A 25,221-nucleotide genomic window follows, 5' to 3' on the forward strand; every position below is an offset into this window, starting at 1 on the left:
CAATATGTACAGTAACAGTGCAAAGCTATGTAAAGCTGCCTATTAAGAAAAAACAAAACACATGCTCTCTTTTTTTTTTTTTGGAAACAAAGATACATTCTATGTGCTGAATAAGGGCTGGGTTCACATCACGTTTTCTCCCATACGGGAGCGCAAACCGCAGGTGGGAGATAAAACCTCGCGCTCCCGTATGCCTTTCTATGCGCTCCCGTATGTCATTCATTTCAATGAGCCGGCCGGAGTGAAACGTTCGGTCCGGTTGGCTCATTTTTGCGCTGCAATGCACTTTTCCCCCGGACCTAAAACTGGTCAACCACGGTTTTAGGTGCGGTTATAAAAGCACATACGGCGCAAAAATGGGCCGATCGGATCGAACATTTCACTCTGGCCGGCTCATTGAAATGAATTACATACAGAAGCGCATACGAAGGCATACGGGAGCGCGAGGTTTTAGCTCCCCCCTGCGGTATGCGCTCCCGTATGGGAGAAAACGTGATGTGAACCCAGCCTAAAGCGGGTAACCCCCTTCTGTGCAAACAGGCGATTCACCTCTCAACAAATGAATATATCGTAGAAAAACGGGACAAGCAGCTCGGATAAACTCACATGCAATCGACCGGAGATACTGCACTGTGCGGAACCTTTTTAAATACTATGTCGCGCTTGCACCCGTAGATGCGTCTGTTTTATACAGAGGGGGGAGCTTTGGCTTGAGCTGGAGCCACGTCGGATCGAAACTTTGGCAGGTAAAGGCCAAATTTGTTCTCTATTCCGGCAAAGGTTGCGGTGGCCAGTCTGTAGCCGCCTATGTGATCCGGATGTGCAGGAGGCAGGTTGGAGATTCTCGTCTTTGGAGAAGGTTCTGTCCCAGAAGGTTTGCTGCAGAGAGGAAGAGAGCAAAGGAAAAGCTTCTATCAATAAACAGGCCCGGTGGCGCGCCATCATGTTACTGCGCACGCCGGTGACAGGAGGCAATCAGCCGGCCACGGGTTAGAAGGGTGTTTATTTTAGAACATGGACTAAGCTCACAAGCCTATTATACAACTCGGAGAGGGGCTGCGGCATGGAACATTTACACCCCAGACTTGCTGATTTACTTGGACAGTTCTCAAGGATATGGTGGACCGGCAGACACCAAACTTAATTCCTCAGAATAAACCATTCATCCACGTACAAACACAGCCCTGGAATTATTGACAGAGAAGTGGTCTGTAAACTGTGGATCTCCAGATGTTGCAAAACTACAACTCCCAGCATGCCCGGACAGCCGTTGGCTGTCCGGGCACGCTGGGAGTTGTAGTTTTGCAACATCTGGAGGTCCACAGTTTGGAGACCACTGAAACAAAGAATAGTAGGAGACACTCACAACCATCCACACAGTGTGAGAAGGTCTTGATTTCCCTATGTATGAAGTAACAGTATAAGGCTACGTTCACACAGCGGAATTTTCAGACGGAATTCCACTCGGAAATTCTGCCATGCGAACATAGCCTTACACTGCCTAAACACTTCCTAAACATTCTGCAAAATTGGCCCTCATTTACTATGGCAAACCCGACATGTTTTGTCGGGTTGTGCGCCAGATTCATGTACGACAGAATGTGCGCCAGAATTGAAAAAACCCGGACTAAGGCTGGGTTCACACTACGTTTTTCAACCACGGTTCCCGCATATGTTTTCTATCAAAAAACGTATGGGAAAAAAACAGATGGAACAGTGTGGGAAAAAGTAAACCGTATGCATTTTTAAACAGTATACTGTTTTTAAAAGTGCATACAGTTCAGTCAGTTTTTATAGAAAAAAAACAAAACATACGTTTTTGAAAATTTTGTCCATTTTTAATGGGAGGGTGTTGGGTGGGGACTTTAGAATTCAAATGCGCATGTGCAAAGTAAAAACGTATACGTTTTTCCCGTATGGAACCGTATACATGTGCGTTTCCCATTGACGTCCATGTTAAAAAAACGTATGCGGTTGCAGTACGGTTTTTAAACCGGAGGCAAAACCGTGGTTGACCATGATTTTGTCTCCGGTTTAAAAACCGTACTGCAACCGCATATGTTTTTTTTAACATGGACGTCAATGGGAAACACACATGTATACGGTTCCATACGGGAAAAACTTATACGTTTTTACTTTACACATGCGCATTTGAATCCTAAAGTCCCCACCCAACACCCCTCCCATTAAAAATGGACAACATTTTCAAAAACGTATGGTTTTTTTTTCTATAAAATGGACGGAACTGTATACACTTTTCAAAACAGTATACTGTTTAAAATCGCATACAGTTTATTTTTTCCCATACTGTTCCATCCGTTTTTTCCCCATACGGTTTTGATAGAAAGCGTATGTGGGAACCGTAGTGGAAAAAAGTAGTGTGAACCCAGCCTAAGGCTGGGTTCGCATCACGTTTTTGCCATACTGTTTTCAATCCGTTTTTCTAAAGAAAACCGTATGGCAAAAAACGGATGAAACAGTATGGGAAAAAGTAAACCGTATACGTTTTTAAACTGTATACTGTTTTTAAAAGTGCATACAGTTCCGTCCGTTTTTATAGAAAAAAAAACATACGTTTTTGATCATTTTGTTCAATTTTAATGGGAGGGGTGTTGGGTGGGGACTTTAGGATGCAAATGCGCATGTGCAAAGTAAAAACCGTATATACGCTTTGCTGTATGGAACTGTATACATGTGCGTTTCCCATTGACGTCCATGTTAAAAAAAACGTATGCGGTTGCAGTATGGTTTTTAAACCGGAGTCAAAACTGTGGTTGACGGAAGGAACTGTATGCACTTTTAAAAACAGTATACAGTTTAAAAACGCATACGGTTTACTTTTTCCCATACTGTTCCATCCGTTTTTTTGCCATACTGTTTGCTTTAGAAAAACGGATTGAAAAACGTGATGTGAACCCAGCCTTACTCTCCATTTTACTGAGAAACCTGAAAAGGGGCGTGACAGTCTGGAAAGGGGCGTGGTCACCCAAAAAGGGTCGTGTTCATGACATATTTACAAAAAACCAACATATTTGCTAAGGTTTCCACAGAAAATTTGGTGGATTTGAGCTGAGGAAAACCCTACAGATCAGAGCATGTGTAACAAAAAAAAAATAAAAAAATAATGTAGGGAAACCTTAGTAAATACCGTGGAAAATAAATTGTAGGAAATTTCAATCTACAAAGAAACCTACACAACACTCTTAGTAAATGAGGGCCATTGGGGGAGATTTATCAAAACCTGTCCAGAGGAAAAGTTGACCAGTTGCCCATAGCAACCAATCAGATCACTTCTTTAATTTCTGAAAAGGTCTCTGGAAAATGAAAGAAGTGATCTGATTGGTTGCTATGGGCAACTGGTCAACTTTTCCTCTGGACAGGTTTTGATAAATCTCCCCCATTATGTTTAATGGGGATTCCGCTGTCCCATTCACGCGGCAGAATTTAAGATGTGGAAATTCAACCGCTGAGATATCGGATTCCCCAAAAAGAATGAACCTGTCTTTGAATTATGCGGAATCCCGAGGCAGAATCCTTTTTGAAGTCAATGGGGCTTTGAAATTTGGCAGAATTCTGTGTCTGCTCAAATTCCGCAAAACTGTAAACTTTCTACAGCAAGCTTTGCAGAACAGAATATAAGGGGAATCACAGAAATTCTGGCGTGTGAACACAGCCGTAGCGGTGCAGCACCAAGTAATAGGCTGTTGGACCATCGTGTTATACATTATGGGGGAGATTTATCAAAACCTGTGGAGAGGCAAAGTTGCCCAGTTTCCCATAGCAACCAATCAGCTTTCTTCTTTCATTTTTCAGAGGACTTATTAAGAATGTAAGAAGTGAGCTGATTGGTTGCTATGGGCAACTTTACCTCTCCACAGGTTTTGATAAATTACCCCCTATATTATTATGCTTGCTAGATGAATGTAGGAGTTTACAGCAGAGTTAAGTGATTATGACCCTATAATATTAATGCTCGGGTAGACATCAGGATTGTGGGGGCTCTACCAGGTAGGAAAAACATTGCTGCTGTATTTTTTTTTAAAAAGCATCACACCAGTCCACAGGTTATGAATTGTATTTGCAATGCAGCTCCATTGCAGTAAAGGAGTCTGAGATGCCATACCACAAGCAACCTGCGCACAGGTGTAGTGCTGTTTGTGGAAGATATTAATCTAAACCAGGGCATTCTTTTAAAGGATAATTCCCCTCTTGGCACTAGTGTCTGATAGATGCAGATGTAGGAACACTTTCCATCTCCACTCAGCCTCGAGCGGCCACATCCTATCTGGTGAGGCAGCTGCTGACTGCTGCATTCAGGAAAAGACTAAACAGAAAGTTGGGTGGGATTATGAAATGTGTGACTTTCTGCTTTCTGCTGTTAACAGCGTTTTGAGATATACTTTACAGCAGCCCCATTGACCTTATGAAACAATAATCTGGAGGGGATTTATTGAGTTCTACGGGAGAGTTTTCTAGGTGTGCTCTGTGACCTGTGCAGAGGCCTGTCATAATGTCTGGTGGCAGAATATGTTTAAAACTCCCATGCAATCTCATAGCCCACGACTTGCCCCGAGATCACGTGGTCAGGAGGTATATATCCGGAATTCTCATACAAGTCTATGGGAATGCCGGACATACATCTCCTGATTGAGTCCTCTTAGAGCAAGTCTAGGGCTACAAGATTGCTTTAAACATATCCTGCCGCCAGACATACAGCTCTGTACCGGATATAAAGCTGACAGATTTCTATTAAGAGACTACAAAAACTATCTTCACCCATGATCAGCCATTAAAAGGAGTTGTTTCAACAGCAATCAGCTCTAAAAGACCCCCTCCATCACATCCATATGCCCTGCCTGGTGGGACCACCCAAATGAATTCGCCATTTGATTTAGATGTTATATTTTCTAGTCTTTCCAGAATTGCTTCCTGTAAAAACAGGGCTAGATACATGGATACTGGATAAAAACATGTATTAATATGAAATGATACAAGACTTTTTTTCTTCATGAGGATCTTTCCTGTGAACACTTTTGTATATAGTATATAATAGGCAGGGAAGTTATCAGACATGCATTAGTATGGAGCTGAAGAGAGAAAGAAAAATGGCTTTAGTTAAAGGATTGAGTTTCAATTTGAGATGTGCTCAGCTATGTTTTTCAGACTATGAATTGATATTATTTTGCACAGAAACCCAGACTTTCATAGAGACATGCCTCCCGTGTCATATGTCTAGAGTGAAATCACCAGGGACCACGGGGAAGAAAAAAGGAAAGTTCTATATTTAGGACAGACAGACAGGCTATGTTAGCACTTGAGAAGTCAGAAGTATATCCAGCCATACATAAAATGTATCATGTATATATACACAGTCCTATAATACTTACATCCCTCCAAAGTCAACATAAAGCCATCTCTGCAGAAGTTCATAGGTCACCAGTGTCACACCAAACTGTGGGGAGGATCGAAACACTCGAGCTGCCGAAAGATCACACATAATTCCTCAATATAATAACTAAAAGGGACGGTTTATAGACACAATATATAATAACTAAAAGGGGACAGTTTATAGACACAATGTATAATAACTAAAAGGGGACAGTTTATAGACACAATGTATAATAACTAAAGGGGACAGTTTATAGACACAATGTATAATAACTAAAAGGGACAGTTTATAGACACAATGTATAATAACTAAAAGGGGACAGTTTATAGACACAATGTATAATAACTAAAGGGGACGGTTTATAGACACAATGTATAATAACTAAAGGGGACGGTTTATAGACACAATGTATAATAACTAAAGGGGACAGTTTATGGACACAATGTATAATAACTAAAGGGGACAGTTTATAGACACAATGTATAATAACTAAAGGGGACAGTTTATGGACACGATGTATAATAACTAAAGGGGACAGTTTATGGACACGATGTATAATAACTAAAGGGGACAGTTTATGGACACGATGTATAATAACTAAAGGGGACAGTTTATGGACACGATGTATAATAACTAAAGGGGACAGTTTATAGACACAATGTATAATAACTAAAAGGGACGGTTTATAGACACGATGTATAATAACTAAAGGGGACAGTTTATAGACACAATGTATAATAACTAAAGGGGACAGTTTATAGACACGATGTATAATAACTAAAGGGGACAGTTTATAGACACAATGTATAATAACTAAAAGGGGAGGTTTATAGACACGATGTATAATAACTAAAGGGGACAGTTTATAGACACGATGTATAATAACTAAAGGGGACAGTTTATAGACACAATGTATAATAACTAAAGGGGACAGTTTATAGACACAATGTATAATAACTAAAGGGGACAGTTTATGGACACAATGTATAATAACTAAAGGGGACAGTTTATGGACACAATGTATAATAACTAAAGGGGACAGTTTATAGACACAATGTATAATAACTAAAGGGGACAGTTTATAGACACAATGTATAATAACTAAAGGGGACGGTTTATAGACACAATGTATAATAACTAAAGGGGACAGTTTATGGACACGATGTATAATAACTAAAGGGGACAGTTTATGGACACGATGTATAATAACTAAAGGGGACAGTTTATAGACACAATGTATAATAACTAAAGGGGACGGTTTATAGACACAATGTATAATAACTAAGGGGGACAGTTTATGGACACGATGTATAATAACTAAAGGGGACAGTTTATAGACACAATGTATAATAACTAAAGGGGACAGTTTATGGACACGATGTATAATAACTAAAGGGGACAGTTTATAGACACAATGTATAATAACTAAAGGGGACAGTTTATAGACACAATGTATAATAACTAAAGGGGACAGTTTATAGACACAATGTATAATAACTAAAGGGGACAGTTTATAGACACAATGTATAATAACTAAAGGGGACAGTTTATAGACACAATGTATAATAACTAAAGGGGACAGTTTATGGACACGATGTATAATAACTAAAGGGGACAGTTTATAGACACAATGTATAATAACTAAAAGGGACGGTTTATAGACACAATGTATAATAACTAAAGGGGACAGTTTATGGACACGATGTATAATAACTAAAGGGGACAGTTTATGGACACAATGTATAATAACTAAAGGTGGACAGTTTATAGACACAATGTATAATAACTAAAGGTGGACAGTTTATGGACACAATGTATAATAACTAAAGGTGGACAGTTTATGGACACGATGTATAATAACTAAAGGTGGAGAGTTTATGAACACCATTTATCATTTGTTTATTGTACACTGCCACCATTGTCTATCTGCTAAAGCTTGTATTGCAGCTCCACTCCATTGAGGTGAACAGAGTTGTAATACCAGACACAGTCCATAGACAGGAGTGCCATAAACAGACCCTTTATCCTAATTTTGCAAACCACTTTAAAACAAGTCATTGGTATCAGGTTATTGAAAATCAACCCATAAAAAGTTGTAGTGATTGGCTTCCAAGTGAGCTTCAAGTAGGGTTATCGTCTATGAACCTTTGGGAACCTTTGAGGTCCATTATTATAGGAGAAAACTGAACCTTTCACCCTAGGGGCACCTCAAAAAGCCTTTTAGCATTTCCGTCTTAAAAATTACCAAGAGGTCCACGTGTTCTCTTAATCTCTCAAGTTATTTAGATTTCATTTAGCACTCACTTGGTTATATGTTTTTATCAATTGTATATTTCCTTTTTTAAAGGAAATAATTACAAGTAATACAAGTCATTTTTTTTACACGTAATTTACAATAAATGACATTAGTAGCTACGTCATGTTCTTTGCCTGTATCTAAACACCTGTATCTAAACACACTTAGATATTAGTGAATCTACAGTGAGATTTGCCAAAGTTAAATCTATTAAAGCAGCCATTGATTCATTCAGTCTGAAAAAAGCAGTTCCATCTTCCAAGTGTTGCAATTCAATGAAAAAGTCTTACGGTATATGCCTTTCCAGGAAATCAGAGTCTTTGGACAGCTGAGCTACTTTTTCAAGCCTATGAAAATTGATGGCCAATTTAAATTCAGCAAACGTTACTGTAGATTGTCTCACCGGCCATTATTCTACAGGCCTACAATTACTAACTTCTCTGTAGTCCCGCACACCAATACAATATATGTAATACTGCAAAGAACTGAAATCTGCTATCAGATCATTTCCGATCTTTGGACAAACCTGCAGGAGTGATACAAACCTCCGGCTCCTTTCCACAATGCCCTTGCTCCTTCTTCTTTAAGGATTTTTCTAAAGCAGTCGATGACACCATTGTAGGTTGTTTGACCGGCCCGAGCTGCCACTTGCAGTCTCGTCTTGATGACATCGGCAGGGGTTACTAAAGAAGCCGCAGGTACACCTTACCAAAGATGAGAAAGAAGAAATTCACTTACAAAGAACATTAACGGAGCTTATGAAAAAAAACAAAACCCTGGGATGTCAGATACTTATTCTGATCCCCATCCAGCTGTCAATAACAGACAATCGAATAATATACATTATGGGTACACACCGCTCAGCCATATTATTAAAACCACCGACAGTTGATGTAAATGACATTGAATATCTTGTGACAATGGCTCCAGTCTAGGGATGGGATATATATTTGGTAACAAGTTAACAGTCAGTCCCTAAAGTTGATGAGTTGGAAGCAGGAAAAAATGGGCAAGTGTAAGGATCTGAGTGGATAAGATAGAAGAAATGTGTTCGGCAACTGTGGAATGGGGACAGTGGGCTCAATGCTGTGCTCCTGCTGCTGTTTGTGACGTGTGGTGGTGCTCAGGTTGCAACAGTATACATATACAATCTCAGGCAGAGGATGTAGTGAAAAACCGGCCACTCACCATTTCACGTCTTCAAAGAAAAACTTCTTTATACTCACAAATACATATTAGGGAGAGGGACAGGACACCGATAGGCGACAAGCTCCGTTTCGCACTGTCTAGTGCTTCATCCGGCCATTATGGCCGGATGAAGCACTAGACAGTGCGAAACGGAGATTGTCGCCTATCTGTATCCCCCCCGGTGTCCTGTCCCTCTCCCTAATATGTATTTGTGAGTATAAAGAATAAAGAAGCTTTTCTTGGAAGACGTGAAATGGTGAGTGGCCAGTTTTTCACTACACCATCTGCCTGAGATTAAAGGGGTTATCCAGGAAAAAACTTTTTTTATATATACATATCAACTGGCTCCAGAAAGTTAAACAGATTTGTAAATTACTTCTATTAAAAAATCTTTAATCCTTTCAGTACTTATGAGCTTCTGAAGTTGAGTTGTTCTTCTCTGTCTAAGTGCTCTCTGATGACACGTGTCTCGGGAACAGCCCAGTTTAGAAGAAAATCCCCATAGCAAACCTCTTCTAAACTGGGCGGTTCCCGAGACACGTGTCATCAGAGTTCACTTAGACAGAAAAGAACAACTCAACTTCAGAAGCTCATAAGTACTGAAAGTATTAAGATTTTTTAATAGAAGTAATTTACAAATCTGTTTAACTTTATGGAGCCAGTGGATATATAAAAAAAATGTTTTTTCCTGGATAATCCCTTTAAGGATCTGAGTGACTTTTACAAGGGCCAAATTGTGATGGCTAGACGACTAAGCACCCAGAAAATGGCAGGTCTTTTAGGGTGCTCCCGGTGTGCAGTATTTATACCTGCCAACAGTGCTTCATAGACGTGGCAACAGGGTCATGAGCTCCTACATCTGATTGATGAAGATGAGGAGTGAAGGATAGCCCGCCTGGTCTGATGGTACAGAACTATGGTAGGACAAATTACTGAGATAGTAACTGCTTGCTATGTAAGAAAGGCGTCAGGACACACAGGATGCACTATGGGGAGAAGACAACATGTTGGAGGCAGTGCTATGCCACGGACAACGTTCTCCTGACACTAATGGGGATATTACTTATGACACGTACCACTTACCTGAACACTGTTGCAAACCAAGTTTCCCCTTCATGGCATCGGTATTCCCTAATAGCTATGGCCTCTTGTCAACAAATTAATTCTGCGTTCCACAATAAAATCTGTCACGTTCCTCAAACCAATCCTCAATGCAAGGTGTTGACTCCAAATTCCCTAGATCTCAGTCTAATCTATTATTTATCGGATAAGCTGGTAACATAAATCCTGAAAATTTTGAGGTGCAGCCTCTAGGGGTTGGACTCAAATAATCTAGTGCTTTCTTCTTGATGCCAGATTCCACAGGACACCTTGAAAGGTCTTGTGGAGTTGTTTCTTTGAAGGGGTACTCTGCTGGAAAACATTTTTTTTTAAATCAACTGGTGCCAGAAAGTTAAATAGATTTATAAATTACTTCTATTAAAAAAAATCTTAATCCTTCCAGTACTTATCAGCTGCTGTATGATCCACAGGAGGTCTTTTTTTTAAATGAATTTCCTTTCTGTCTGACTACAGCGCCCTCTGCTGACACCTCTGTCCATGTCAGGAACTGTCCAGAGCAGGATAGGTTTGCTATGGGGATTTGCTCCTACTCTGGACTGTTCCTAAAATGGACAGCGGTGTCATCAGTGAGCACTGTGGTCAGACAAAGGAAATTCATTAAAAAAAAGAACTTCCTGTGGAGCATACAGAAGCTTATAAGTACTAGAAGGATTAAGATGTTTTTAATATAAATCATTTACAAATCTAGAACTTATAAGCTTTTGTATGCTCCACAGGAAGTTTATATATATATATATATATATATATATATATATATATATATATATATATATATATTTTATTGTTGTTATTATTATTATTATATTTTTTCCATTTCCTTACTGTCTGACCACAGTGCTCTCTGCTGACACCATTTTAGGAACTGTCCAGAGTAGGAGCAAATCCCCATAGCAAACCTATCCTGCTCTGGACAGTTCCTGACATGGACAGAGGTGTCAGCAGAGAGCACTGTGGTCAGACAGAAAGGAAATTCAAAAAGAAAAGAACTTCTGGTGAATCATACAGCAGCTGATAAGTACTGGAAGGATTACGATTTGTAAGTAATTTACAAATCTGTTTAACTTTCTGTCATCAGTTGATTAAAAAAAATGTTTTCCAGTGCTGTTTTGGTTGCAGATTTTGGCAGGTGATTTTAACCTGTTAAGGACCAAGGACGTACCGTTACGTCCTGAGTCCTTTCCCTTTCTATAACGCAGGGCCACAGCCTCTAACAACGGCCGGGACCCGTGGCTAATAGCGCGCTGCACTGATCGCGGTGCCGCGCGCTATTAACTATTTAGACACGGCCTTCAAAGTTGAACGCCGGTTAGCTCAGGGGGCTGTGCAGGATCGCCGCGGGGAAATCGCAGCATCCCGAACAGCTGTAAGACACGAGGAGGTCCTCCTACCTTGCCTCCTGGTGTCCGATCGCCGAATGACTGCTCAGTGCCTGAGATCCAAGCATGAGCAGTCAAGCGGCAGAATCATGGATCAATGGTTTCCTATGAGAAACCATTGATCAATGTAAAAGATCAGTGTGTGCAGTGTTATAGCCCCCTATGGGAGTTAGAACACTGCAACAAAAAAAGTGAATAAAGATCATTTAACACCTCCCCTAATAAAAGTTTGAATCACCCCCCTTTTCCCATTAAAAAAAAACTGTGTAAATAAAAATAAACATATGTGGTGTGCGGAAATGTCCGAATTATAAAAATATATAATTAATTAAACCGCACGATCAACAAGTCCGATCAATACAAAAATGGTACCGCTAAAAATTTGAGATCACAGCGCAAAAAATGAGTCCTCATCCCGCCCCATATGCGGAAAAAAAAAAGTTACAGGGGTCAGAAGATGACAATTTTAAACATATAAATTTTCCTGCATGTAGTTATCATTTTTTTAAGAAGTACGAAAAAATCGAACCTATAAAAGTAGGGTATCATTTTAATCATAGGGACCTACAGAATACAGATAAAGTGTCATTTTTAGCAAAATATGTACTGTGTAGATACGGAAGCCCCCAAAAGTTACAAAATGGCGTTTGTTTTTTTTCAATTTTGTCTCACAATGATTTTTTCCATTTCGCCATAGATTTTTGGTTAAAATGACTGATGTCATTACAAAGTAGAATTGGTGGCGCAAAAAATAAGCCATCATATGGTTTTTTAGGTGCCAAATTAAAAGAGTTCTGATTTTTTAAAGGTAAGGAGGAAAAAATGAAAGTGCAAAAACTGAAAACCCCCTGGTCCTTAAGGGGTTAAGGTTAAGGCTGCTCAGTGTATCTATTATATCAGGAAGTTCTATGGTACTTGATGGTGAAAACGTATTGCCCCATGCACAACCGCTGACAGGTCTATAGATCTACAGCACGCTCTTCTGTGACACAATCCAGGAGTCTGGAGATGTATTCCTTGGATACTAAATGACATGGTTGTTAGGATTGCTACACACACCAGGCATTAAACAAAGTGTGCCTAATGAATACACAAATGGATTACCACGCTTGTGTCACACTCAGAGGAGCTGTGAATAGCTTATCTATAGCAAATCCGTAAGGAGAGAATTCTGATGATGGATCCGTCTAGAACGCTTGCTGGGTTTTTTGTTACCTGAATCATTTTCTTTCCCGGAGCATGGGCGGCGTGCCCTCGCTGTACTCACATCTACAGGGGGTTCTTGTTATTTAGTGCCCCTCAATGAAGCTGGGGGAATGCAGCATGGCTAACAGGCAGATGAATAGATCGCCTTTGCAGAAACAGATTTACAATGCCACCTCTATGACTGATCAGCAGGAAGCAGAGCTGCCGCATCCTGCCATCAGCCTGGCCCCGGGCATGAGGTGGCTTTTGCCCTGCTTTGCCTAGAAGTCAGGATGTTCCAGTTTCTGAACACAATGTGGTTTATATGAGAGGACAGACCCTCGTCTGCGCCACCTAGTTCCCTCCAGTGTCTTCAAACATGTCACTTAGAGTCCTGGGAAACAGAATGTGACATATGGAGGAATGAAGGGGGACAGGAAGAGGAAATTGATATAGGTCTTATGTAATGAATATACAGGCTGAGCTTTCTATGGTCTCTCACTCATCCAGTGTATGGCACAATTCATGGTTATTGTGTAATAAAATAATACAAAATCTATGCCGAGCAGCATCAACATGGATCTCTATACTGTGCATTGTAGTGGAAGATGGACGTGTTTTATATTAATAACAGAACATTACAGAAATATAATCTGAGCGTGTGATGACGGTTTATACTTAACCCATGTAGATACACAGATTAAAAAAATTTAATAAAAAATAGCTATGTGATACTGATGTTATAGGCAAAAAAAATTCCACAGATATTGCTTTGGATAGAGGAAAAGATGTCTAGCAGCGGAGTACTCCTTTAAAGTAAGGACATGGCTGTATATGGCTATTCACCTCATGCATACTTTCTAGAGATGAGCGAACTTACAGTAAATTCGATTCGTCACAAACTTCTCGGCTCATCAGTTGATGACTAATTCCTGCGTAAATTAGTTCAGCCTTCAGGTGCTCCGGTGGGCTGGAAAAGGTGGATACATTCCTAGGAAAGAGTCTCCTAGGACTGTATCCACCTTTTACAGCCCACCGGAGCACCTGAAAGATGAACTAATTTATGCAGGAAAAGTCATCAACTGCAGAGCCGAGAAGTTCGTGACGAATCGAATTTACTGTAAGTTCGCTCATCTCTAATACTTTCCTCTCTCTACTTAATTAACCCCTCTAGTACCAAGATATCAAAGCTTAAAAAGATTTAGAAATTAGACTTTGGTTCCCACTGGGCTTATTTCTCCCAGAACAATAGGGTCAGGCAGTAAAATTCAACATGATCCTCCTCTTCACCAACATTATCAGTAGAGAGTCGGGAGGCCACCATACACTTTAGAGCAGTTATTCCCTACCAGTGTGATTCCAGCTGTTGCAAAAATACAACTCCCAGCATGCCCGGGCAGCCCTAGTTGTACAGGGTGGGCCATTTATATGGATACACCTTAATAAAATGGGAATGGTTGGTGATATTAACTTCCTGTTTGTGGCACATTAATATGGGTGGTGACCATGGTGGCCATTTTGAAGTCGGACATTTTGAATCCAACTTTTGTTTTTTCAATAGGAAGAGGGTCATGTGACACATCAAACTTATTGGGAATTTCACAAGAAAAACAATGAAGTGCTTGGTTTTAACGTAACTTTATTCTTTCAATATTTATTTACAAGTTACGAGTTATTTACAAGTTTCTGACCACTTATAAAATGTGTTCAATGTGCTGCCCATTGTGTTGGATTGTCAATGCAACCCTCTTCTCCCACTCTTCACACACCGATAGCAACACCGCAGGAGAAATGCTAGCACAGGCTTCCAGTATCCGTATACACTGCTATATACTACTATATACACCGCAGGAGAAATGCTAGCACAGGCTTCCAGTATCCAAATACACTGCTATATACTACTATATACACCACAGGAGAAATGCTAGCACAGGCTTCCAGTATCCGTATACACTGCTATATACTACTATATACACCGCAGGAGAAATGCTAGCACAGGCTTCCAGTATCCGTATACACTGCTATATACTACTATATACACCGCAGGAGAAATGCTAGCACAGGCTTCCAGTATCCATATACACTGCTATATACTACTATATACACCGCAGGAGAAATGCTAGCACAGGCTTCCAGTATCCGTATACACTGCTATATACTACTATATACACCGCAGGAGAAATGCTAGCACAGGCTTCCAGTATCCGTATACACTGCTATATACTACTATATACACCGCAGGAGAAATGCTAGCACAGGCTTCCAGTATCCGTAGTTTCAGGTGCTGCAGAATGGGCAAAACAAAAATTGGAACCTCAGTTTACGCAGAAGATTTTGTTCAGTGATGAGGAAACTTTTATGTGAATGGGGAAGTTAACAAACAAAACCACCGCTATTGGTCTGACACTAACCCACATTGGATAGATCCCTCCAAGACTGTTGGAACACAAAAATTGATGGTATGGTGTGGTATATGGGATACAAAAGATAGTGGGGCCATTCTTCATCAATGGAAACCTCAAGGTTACTGGATATGTGAAATTGCTACATGATGATGTGTTTCCCTCTTTATGCACTGAAGCTGGAACGTTCCCTGAGTTTTTCCAGCAAGATGGTGACCACCACATTATGGGTGTCAGGTCCGAGCATTCCTAGATGAACAGTTTCCTGGGAAGTGGATTGGTCGTCGTGGGCCAGTTGAATGGCCCCCAAGGTCTCCCGATCTGACCCCCTTAGACATTTATCTTTGGGGTCATCTGAAGGCAATTGTCTATGCTGTGAAGATACGAGATGTGCAGCACCTGAAACTACGGATACTGGAAGCCTGTGCTAGCATTTCTCCTGCGGTGTATATAGTAGTATATAGCAGTGTATACGGATACTGGAAGCCTGTGCTAGCATTTCTCCTGCGGTGTTGCTATCAGTGTGTGAAGAGTGGGAGAAGAGGGTTGCATAGACAATCCAACACAATGGGCAGCACATTGAACACATTTTATAAGTGGTCATAAACTTGTAAATATCTCATGAAAGAATAAAGTTACGTTAAAACCAAGCACATCATTGTTTTTCTTGTGAAATTCCCAATAAGTTTGATGTGTCACATGACCCTCTTCCTATTGAAAAAAACAAAAGTTGGATTCAAAATGGCCAACTTCAAAATGGCCGCCATGGTCACCACCCATCTTGAAAAGTTTCCCCCCTCAAATATACTAATGTGCCACAAAAAGTTAATATCACCAACCATTCCCATTTTATTAGGGTGTATCCATATAAATGGCCCACCCTGTAGTTTTACAACAGTCGGAAGCACACTGGTTGGGAAACACTGCCTGAGAGAGTCAACCGAACCTAAATGCAGCGGGTTTGCCCATACATGTACTCCCATGTTAATTAACATACTGCATGCTATAAGTGTAAGAAATGGCTGCAGAATATTTTCATCTCATTTTCTGTTGTGAATTTTCAGTGGATTTATTGCAGATTTTCACCATTGACCTCAATGGAGTTGTTTAAGGGGGCAATCCGGCGCAAAACATCCAATCCCCTATTAAAAGGATAGAGTATAAAATGTTAGATTGCAGGGATCCCGCTGCTGGGGACCCCCGCGATCGCTGGCATGGCACCCCGGTCACCCGTGAACGGAATAAACTCCGCTCCATGCCGGATGACTGGCATCTACAGCCGCCGCGCCCCCTCCATTCAGGTCTATGGAAGGAGGTGCCATGGCTACATACTAGCCGTCACACCTCCTCCCATAGACATGAATGGAGGGGGCGGGGTATAACATCACGAACACAGGAGCTCCTCGCTCCCGTGTTCCGGACGCCGCTGCCGTGGGACTCCCACAATCTAACATCTTATCCCCTATCCTTTTGATATGGGATAAGAGGTTTTCCACTGGAGTACCCCTTTAAATTCACAAAGATCCCTATGGCTGTGGATCACCTGTATCCAAATCTACAAATGTGAATGTTAAATGAATGATTCCTCCTTAGGAAAGCAGCAGCATATCTGCACAATTTGGTGCAGTTTTGTCTTTTTAAATTAAAAAGAAATATAGCATTAGTTTATGAATAACCTTGTAGATAAAATGAATCTAAATGTTACATTTATATCACACGCAGGAAACCCATGTAGAAGATGTGAAACTCAGCTTGTTGAGGTCATTTAATAATAATTCATAATCAAGCGAACAGCATGGCAAGAAGGTGGAAAATGAATTTCAATAGGATAAAAAAAATGAATGTATTGCATGGTTTGTAAAGTCTTCTATAACATATATATATACACATATATATATATATATATATATATATATATATATATATAAAAAAAAACAGGGTTTGCCATCCTTTTTTTTTTTTTTTCTGTCCCTACCTATTGCCCATCTATACCTAGCCCCTCTCCCTGCCTTTAATGTTTTTTTTTTACTATATTAAAAATGCTTTTTTGTCTGCCTGGTAGTGTGCTCACTTACAAGGCAGACTTCCACAGCAGGCACAATGTTACTTATTCATGCAGGGGGCCGACTTCCGCCCTTAGTTCTCCTATACAGTGTACCTCCAGCTGTTTCACCACTACAACTCCCAGCTTTCCCTGACATCTATTGGCTATCAGCGCATGCTGGGAGTGGTATTGGGGAAACAACTGGAGGCACACTGTGGTGAAAACAGTATCTGTGTTACGGCGATGGCCGCAGCTGCTTCACATCCCCCTCCCCCCCCCCCCCCCTCCTGAAAAAGGCTAAAGTGCAGGGAAGTCCTAGCGCAGCACTGAAGTCCTAGCGCAGCGGCGCATGAAATTCCACCTCACACCGGGAGCCGGGGCCAGCTTTGCTTTCAGATCCCATAATTCCATTTTCCTCCCTCATTGCAACCTGGGAATAAATATTGAGTGAAAATCACAGAAGAATTGTGAGCAGTGGCGGATCCGGGGGGGGGGGGGTCAATGGGGCAATTGCCCCCTCCTCCTCTCCCCCCATCACATTTAGGAAAAGGATGTCCTGGTTACCTTTCTGCGGCACCGGGTTCACTTTAAAAACGCAGGGGCTGCCGGGAGGTAGTGCACGCAGGGACATCACTGACTAGATCTCAGTAAGGGGTTTACACAAAGACAAACACCACGTGATTTCTGGCTTCTCACAGCCACTCCTCCCATCCTTGTGTGAGGAGCTTGCCGGTGAAAGATTCTAGTCACAACTTTGCACAGAACACTGCTCTTTTCCTGCTGTAGATCATATCACTGACTGCTGCCATTCAGAGCATAGCATGATTTATTGCTGGGGGGAAGGATAGTTTAAAAGAAAAGCCATATAGTGTGTGAGGCTGACTGTTTACAACAACACAGCATGTACATAGATAGTGAAAGCAATTGTCTGGCAGCCATTACACAGAGCTGCACTGACTTCTGGGAGTTGTAGTCTGGGCTTCAAGCAAGGAAAAAGAATATTAGGGAGACAACAGAGGCCAAATGAGCTGCCAAAACCACATGGATAACTACAGGGGACACAGAACAGGTATTGTGCTGGCTTTGGGGAATTTTTATTCTTCTTAAAGGAGTAGTCCAGTGGTGACTCAGTGGTGAGCAACTTATCCCCTATCCTAAGGATAGGGGATAAGTTGCAGATCGCGGGGGGTCCGACCGCTGGGGCCCCCTGCGATCTCCTGTACGGAGCCCCAACAGCCCGCGGGAAGGGGGCGTGTCGACCTCCGCACGAGGCGGCGGCCGACACGCCCCCTCAATACAACTCTATGGCAGAGCCGAAGCGCTGCCTTCGGCAATCTCCGGCTCTGCCATAGAGATGTATTGAGGGGGCGTGTCGGCCGCCGCCTCGTGCGGGGGTCGACACCCGCTATCTCGGCGGAGAGCCGGGGCCCCGTACAGAGAGATCGCAGGGGGCCCCAGCGGTCGGACCCCCCGCGATCTCAAACTTATCCCCTATCCTTAGGATAGGGGATAAGTTTTTCACCACTGGACTACCCCTTTAATGTCACCAGAGCACCTCTTTAAAGGGCCAAATATAGTCACAATTAGACTATGTTCAACCCATTGAAGTCTATGGCTTGTCAGGCTGCACATTGGCATTACTTTTTAACAGAATGCAAATGTGTAGCCTGATAGAGGGCACAAAATGGGATGTGAGTTAGCCTTACTTCCTATTTTATTAGGAAATCAATCCCCTTTCAAAAACACATTGGGAGAAATATACCTAAGTGATATTTTAATGTGCCACTGTGTCTGTGCCAATAAATGTGCAATGTGCACCACATTTTCAAATGTGGTGCACCTAAGTTAAAAAGCTGGGGCATTTCCAAGAATCTGTTTACACCTCCTCTGCTGTGGTATAAAGGTCAACAGTTTTATGTTCCTAAAATTGTCACCTAAACTCTGAATATATAGTGTAGATTGACCAATATCCTAGGCTTTGCCCTTTTTACTGATGTAGCAAGTAGGGCGCTAACATGGGCAAAATTAAACGCACAAGTGTTGAAAATGTGGCACCATTTACATACAATCTGTCACAAATTACGCCCAAGCAAAGAAGGAGATTTCACTTTTTTAATATGTCCCCCAGGGTGAACCTAGTCTTAGGCTACTTTCATACTATTAACTAGGCTCTGTTACAAATGGATGTTAAGGGCTTTTTTTTCTACTTTGACCTCCCCTTAACGTCCGTTATTGTAACGGAGCTTAACAGGAGTCATAATGGGCAAAGAGAATCCCATTCACTTGAATGGGATTCCTCTAACGTCCGTTATAACTCCCATTATTGCGGCCGAAGATAGCGGGAGAGAAAGAGGGCGCATGCACAAATTTTTCTCCCGATATCTTCCTAATGGACGTTACCTACCGGGCACTAACGGTAGTGTGAAAAGAGCCTTATATTGTAAAAAAAAAAAAAAAAACAATGTAGGGCAGTGTTGCCAACCAGTGGCTGGGGAGCTGTATGTGGTTCCTGAATTAAATGTTGGATTATTTAGTCTAGCAATAACATTTACAATATAACATTTTCTCAAAGATGAAAAAAGAGTAAGGTGATCCATCCAAACCCAGAATGATGTCTTGACTGTACGGCAACGTTCCTAAGTTGACTTATCTTTGACAATTTGAGTGTTCGGCCCTGTGCCCGTCAGGTAATCAGCCACTTGTTTTCTCTACCAAAATATTTTCCACCAACCTGAACATCTCAGAAGCGGCTTTTGACAGAAGCGAGCTACAGATGGATACCCATAATGCTGCACCAAATCGCAGAGCGTCATTAAGCTGTTTACACCAGTTATGCTAATGTAATTAGAGCTCATTAAAACAACGACATCACCCACCGCGAGCCTAGATTTACTGCTCCTTGGTGGTGACTGATACTGCTTTTGTATAAACGGGCTGATGAGGACAATTTTCATGTTCTCTATTAACAAAAACAGAGTTATCATGGTAAGGGAGAAAAAAATTGTCTAAAAATAGGGTCTTACCTGCGATAGCACCAGCTGTCAGTAGCTGTAACGCTCCTATGTGTCCCTCTTCATTAGTAAACTGGGTCTTGCAGTGTGCATAGACAGGGAAGTAGATGGCAGAGAATGGGATGTCACGCAGGAAGCAGGCTTTGGCACCCTACAAACAAGCATTCATATGGCTTAACGTACTTTGGTGGCTCTTCTGCGCCTTCTACAAAGACGTTTATGTCAAACCTTTCCATCAGCACTGGTTGTATATATGCATATGAGGCACTTACATACATTAAAAGGGAATGTGTTATCACAAAACTATTTTAATTAAGTTTTTCTAATAAAACATATGAAAGATTTTTTGATAATTTTTTTAGAGATTTCCATTTTGCTATCTATTTAAAAAAAAAAAAAAAATCCTGAAATGTAGCAGTTTTCATCCTGGTCACTAAGCCTAATAACAAGCTGACCGGTTTTGTTCTGTACAGAAAGTTTTTTCAGCAGTTTTCTCCTTGTCATTACAGTAAGGACTGCAGTGAAAGATGACACCAATATGTAGATTAAACAGCATCGGGACATTCATAATAGGTGCTGATGGTCACAGCTCCCCTACTTCCCTTCTGTCACAGATCACAGATCTTGACTAGAAAACGTATTGGTTTTCATATCCATTTAACAGCTGTAAAGCACATACCTAAAGAGCACAAAAGGGGCACATACAATATGGCTGAACCCATGATAATATATAAAAAAATAAGAAAAAAAGTTCATAATCCGAATATTTAAATCTAGAGGACACATTCACTTTAGGCAAGTTAGATATTTTTAATATTAATAATAAAAAAAAGTTTTGTTTCAGCTATATGCAGAAAGACTATAAAAGGAAAACCTGTGATCACTTATTCTAGTAACTTAACTAGCACTTAAGGGGCCATTAAGCGGGTGTAATTGTGCCCCCTAGTTTACCTTCAATAAAACACTGTACATATGTTACCTAACCAGTCTTGGTGACAGGTTCCCTTTTCAAATGGAGTTTCATTTCCATTAAACAAAACAATTTAAAAAGCTGATTCGGGCAGAGGCGCATGTTGTATACCCTGTTAGAATATTCAAAATCTGTCTGATGGACAAATAATTACCCTATGAAATAATATTTTCTAGTGAGTTCTAGACTGAAGACTTAAAAGGTACACATGGCTTGTCATAAGATTTGATTGGTGGGGTTGAGTAGCTGAAACAAACAAGCAGCAGTGCTCAGAGTGTTGTGCCTATTCGTTTCTGCTCAATGAGTGGCACAAGTGGTGTTCATATTCACAGAAAGCCTGTAGTTTTGATTAGTGGGGGGTTCGGGTGCCGAGACTCCCACTGATCACAACTTCTGACGTGTCGGTTATGACAAGCCAAACAACAAACCCTGTGTAGTCTAATCTGGCAATGCTACTTTCTCCAATCCATTTCTTCATTAAATAGTTTTGACAGATTACTAAAAAAGTAGGATCCAGACTACATAAGGTCTATTTGTTGTCTGTTACCATGGAGATATCCAGCTCTGGATAGTAGCTGTAGCAGTGCAAAGGTCAGTTATTTTTAATGAAGACTACTTTCTAAAAATCCTAAAAACCTCATACATTATAGACAATTCAGACAAGTCAATTTGGCAGATTGCATCCCCCACCCCGTAAAGGCATGTAAAATCACACCTCTTAACCATATTTCTCTCATATATATCTATCTATTATGAATGTTATATTTATTAAGCAGACATAATACACAATATAGAGGACTCACCTTATAGAGGCCAAAGAAGCCCAAGTCTCTGATTACGGTGATGGCACTGACTCTGGGGCCTGTAGTAATTTCTCCTGCGACCTGTAAGCGAATCTTGACAATCTCCAGCGGGTTTGTGAAAATGACTTGGGAGCCTCCTGCCTGCACACAAATAGACAATTCAGCCAGATCTTTTACCAGCCGTCATGGGAGCAGATCTTTAGATTGTGTAAGGAGAATGCTGAGATAAACTAATTCCCTCCCCTCCAGTGCCCTCTATAAAGTAGTGAGATACTAATGATATTACCCAGACTTGTGCCATAAATTGGGTGGATAGAAGTCCCTCGAGCACTCCGTAAGGACGATTAAATCTCCTTGTATCTGGAAGTTTTAAAGCTCATCTGTCAGATGCCGAAAATGAATTCTAATAAAGACATGTCTGACTGTGTAATTTTTGTGTGCAGTAAATAGGAAGGAGTGCTTTATTTTCCGTCCATTTTGATAATCCAAATAATCTGATCATCATCATCAAGGCAATCTATAATAATTCTACTGTTATTTCATTATGATTTCTTTTATTGTTTTGAAATTTACGTTATTTAATGAAAATAATTATTTGAAAGTCATTTATTACTGCGACTTTTTTATGCAACATTTTGTCAAGCTACTAAACATGGACATTTCAGCTATAGACTTGATGACATTGCATTACTCAAATTGATATTCCTAACAAAACAATTCCATGTTGTTGTATACTCCTGTTTTCATTGTTCAAACAAATAATCTGATCATCCAGCACCCATTGTGTCTGTATTTATTATTAATCCATGCTCAGGACCTGTATGTATATTACCGTATTTTTCGCACTATAAGACGCACTTGACCATGAGACGCACCTAGGTTTTAGAGAAGGGGAACAAGAAAAAAAAACAGCAGCCCCCCCCTTGTAGACAGTGCCCCCTTGTAAACAGCAGCCCCCCTCCTTGTAGACAGTGCCCCCTTGTAAACAGCAGGCCCCCCCTTGTGGACAGTGCCCCCTTGTAAACAGCAGGCCCCCCTTGTAGACAGTGCCCCCTTGTAAACAGCAGGCCCCCCCTTGTAGACAGTGCCCCCTTGTAAACAGCAGGCCCCCCTTGTAGACAGTGCCCCCCTTGTAAACAGCAGGCCCCCCACTTATGGACAGTGCTCCCTTGTAAACAACAGGCCCCCCCTTGTAGACAGCGCCCCCTTGTAAACAGCAGCCCCCCCCCTTGTAGACAGTGCCCCCACTTGTAGACAGTGCCCTCACGGTTTTTGCTCACCTGCAGTTGCTGCTCCGCTGCCCCGTTCTGCCGTCCGCATCCCCTTTCTGCCATCCACATCATAGCGTCCTATGGAGGAGCATGTGACACACACGTCACTCCTCCTTCCTCCGTAGCGTTACGCTGGGCGCAGGGGAGGAGGTGGAGTGACGTGTGTGTCACATGTTCCTCCATAGGACGCCATGATGCGGGCAGCAGATCGGGGGGAACGGAGTGGGGCATTTGACGGCCGCACTGCAGCAGGTATCGGCCTTGGTATCGGGGACATTTAACGAGTCCCCAATACCATGCAAATGCCGGGTATCGGCACACGCATTCGCTCCATAAGACGCACAGACATTTCCTTCCTACTTTTGGGGGGAGAAAAAGTGCGTCTTATGGAGCGAAAAATACGGGTAATCCTGGGAAGATACAATGGAAGAAAGCATCACTGACCCATCATTTGTCATCATTTTATATAGTGTCTCTTTTTTTTATCATGCGGTGATATGTACTTTCAGGTCATAAAAAAAGTAAATTGATGTAGTGTCAGGTGCCAAACATTTTCGGCTGCATTCGCACCTAGCAGTCATAAAGTCTGAATATAATACTAGCGTCAACACCAGACATCAAGGTACAAGCTATATACTAGACTTTTCCTAGGGCAGAGCACAAGAATGGGAAGGGGGTAGTTCTCAAATAAAACCTCTATGGTGTTTTCTGTGTGCCATGCATGTCCTCTCGCTTTTTCTGGAGCATTCCTCTAACACAGTGTTTCCCAACCAGGGTGCCTCCTGCTGTGGCCAAACTACAACTCCCAGCATGCCCGGACAGCCTTCGGCTGTCCGGGCATGCTAGGAGTTGTAGTTTGGCCACAGCTGGAGGCACCCTAGTTGGGAAACACTTCTCTAACATCTATTTCCATGCTAGGTGTTTGATTTTTGAAAAAAAAATGTAGTGCAAAAAAAGTAGTATACATGCAATGTGCCACATCATTTATTGTAAATACATGTATACACAGTTATTGTTAGATATGTTTTTGACTCTTTGCTCCTTACAGTTTTGAAAACGTAAAACCAAGAAAAAACGTATATTTACAAATTACTGTGCAAAAATTTTAGCCAGAAGTCCAAAATAATGGTACAAAGTAGGATGGCTCCCATCAGGGAAGTATTTTATTGGCTTAAAATTTTTATACTGCAACAGGACAGTGACCCCATACATAAAGTCAATGGGGAGATTTACCAAAACCTGTCCAGGAGAAAAGTTGCCGAGTTGCCCACAGCAACCAATCAGATTGCTTCTTTCATTTTTCAAAGGCCTTTTCAAAAATGAAAGAAGCGATCTGATTGGTTGCTATGGGCAACTCAGCAACTTTTCTCCTGGACAGGTCTTGATAAATTTCTCCCAATGTCATTAAAGGAAAAGTAACATGCTGAAAAACGTATTGCATATCCAAAGGGATTTTTAGATTGCAGGGGGGTCTGACCACTGGCCCCCCGATTCTCTCCGGGAACAGAGCCCCACAACCCCCGCATGAAGCAGCGGCCCCCTGCATATATCTTTATGGGGAGCTGAAGATAGCTGAATGGCTCTCCAATAGAGAGATATAGAGGGGGCATGTCGGACGCTGCTTTGTGCGGGGATCGTGGTGCTCTGTTCTCGAAAAGGGCTTGGGCCTTGTACAGGTGATTGCGGACTAAAGGAGTAGTCCAGTGGTGACCCAGTGGTGAACGCGGGGGGTCCGACCGCTGGGGCCCCCTGCGATCTCCTGTACGGAGCCCCGACAGCCCGCGGGAAGGGGGCGTGTCGACCTATACACGAAGCGGCGGCCGACACGTCTCGGAAGCCCGGCGGTTTCAGAAACTTCAGACGCAGCTACGCATAGAAGAATGCGGGCTGCTGCAGGGAGATCGCGGGGGGTCACAGCGGCGGGCCCCCCGCGATCAGACATCTTATCCCCTATCCTTTCGAAAGAAACTGTGTAACTTTGATGCAAAGTATGGTCACACCAAATATGGATTTGATTTAGATTCTCTTAATTCATTTCTAATTTTCTTAACTGATAAAAATACTATTAACACTTTTGATTTTGCAAAAGCATTTATCACTTTCTTACAGCCTGAACCATGAGTCAATGGGGTAGTCCCTGGTGGATTGGGCCTGCCTGTTTGGC

At 41.7% G+C, this 25,221-nt stretch overlaps 1 protein-coding gene across 1 annotated transcript in view; it reads right to left on the minus strand.

The window, feature by feature from the left end:
- Nucleotides 1–411: 411 nt before the first annotated feature.
- Nucleotides 412–25,221, minus strand: part of SLC25A12 (solute carrier family 25 member 12) — a 148,003-nt gene continuing 123,193 nt past the window's right edge. The window contains exons 14-18 of the mRNA XM_056533973.1: nt 21,787–21,927; nt 20,026–20,164; nt 8,231–8,389; nt 5,388–5,478; nt 412–879 (exon numbers count right to left, since the gene is read on the minus strand). Of these exons, the coding sequence (XP_056389948.1) occupies nt 687–879; nt 5,388–5,478; nt 8,231–8,389; nt 20,026–20,164; nt 21,787–21,927 (723 nt within the window). The 3' untranslated portion in view covers nt 412–686. The remainder of the gene's footprint in view (nt 880–5,387; nt 5,479–8,230; nt 8,390–20,025; nt 20,165–21,786; nt 21,928–25,221) is intronic.

Source organism: Hyla sarda, chromosome 8, assembly GCF_029499605.1.
Source record: "Hyla sarda isolate aHylSar1 chromosome 8, aHylSar1.hap1, whole genome shotgun sequence".
Classification (NCBI taxonomy): Eukaryota; Metazoa; Chordata; class Amphibia; order Anura; family Hylidae; genus Hyla; species Hyla sarda.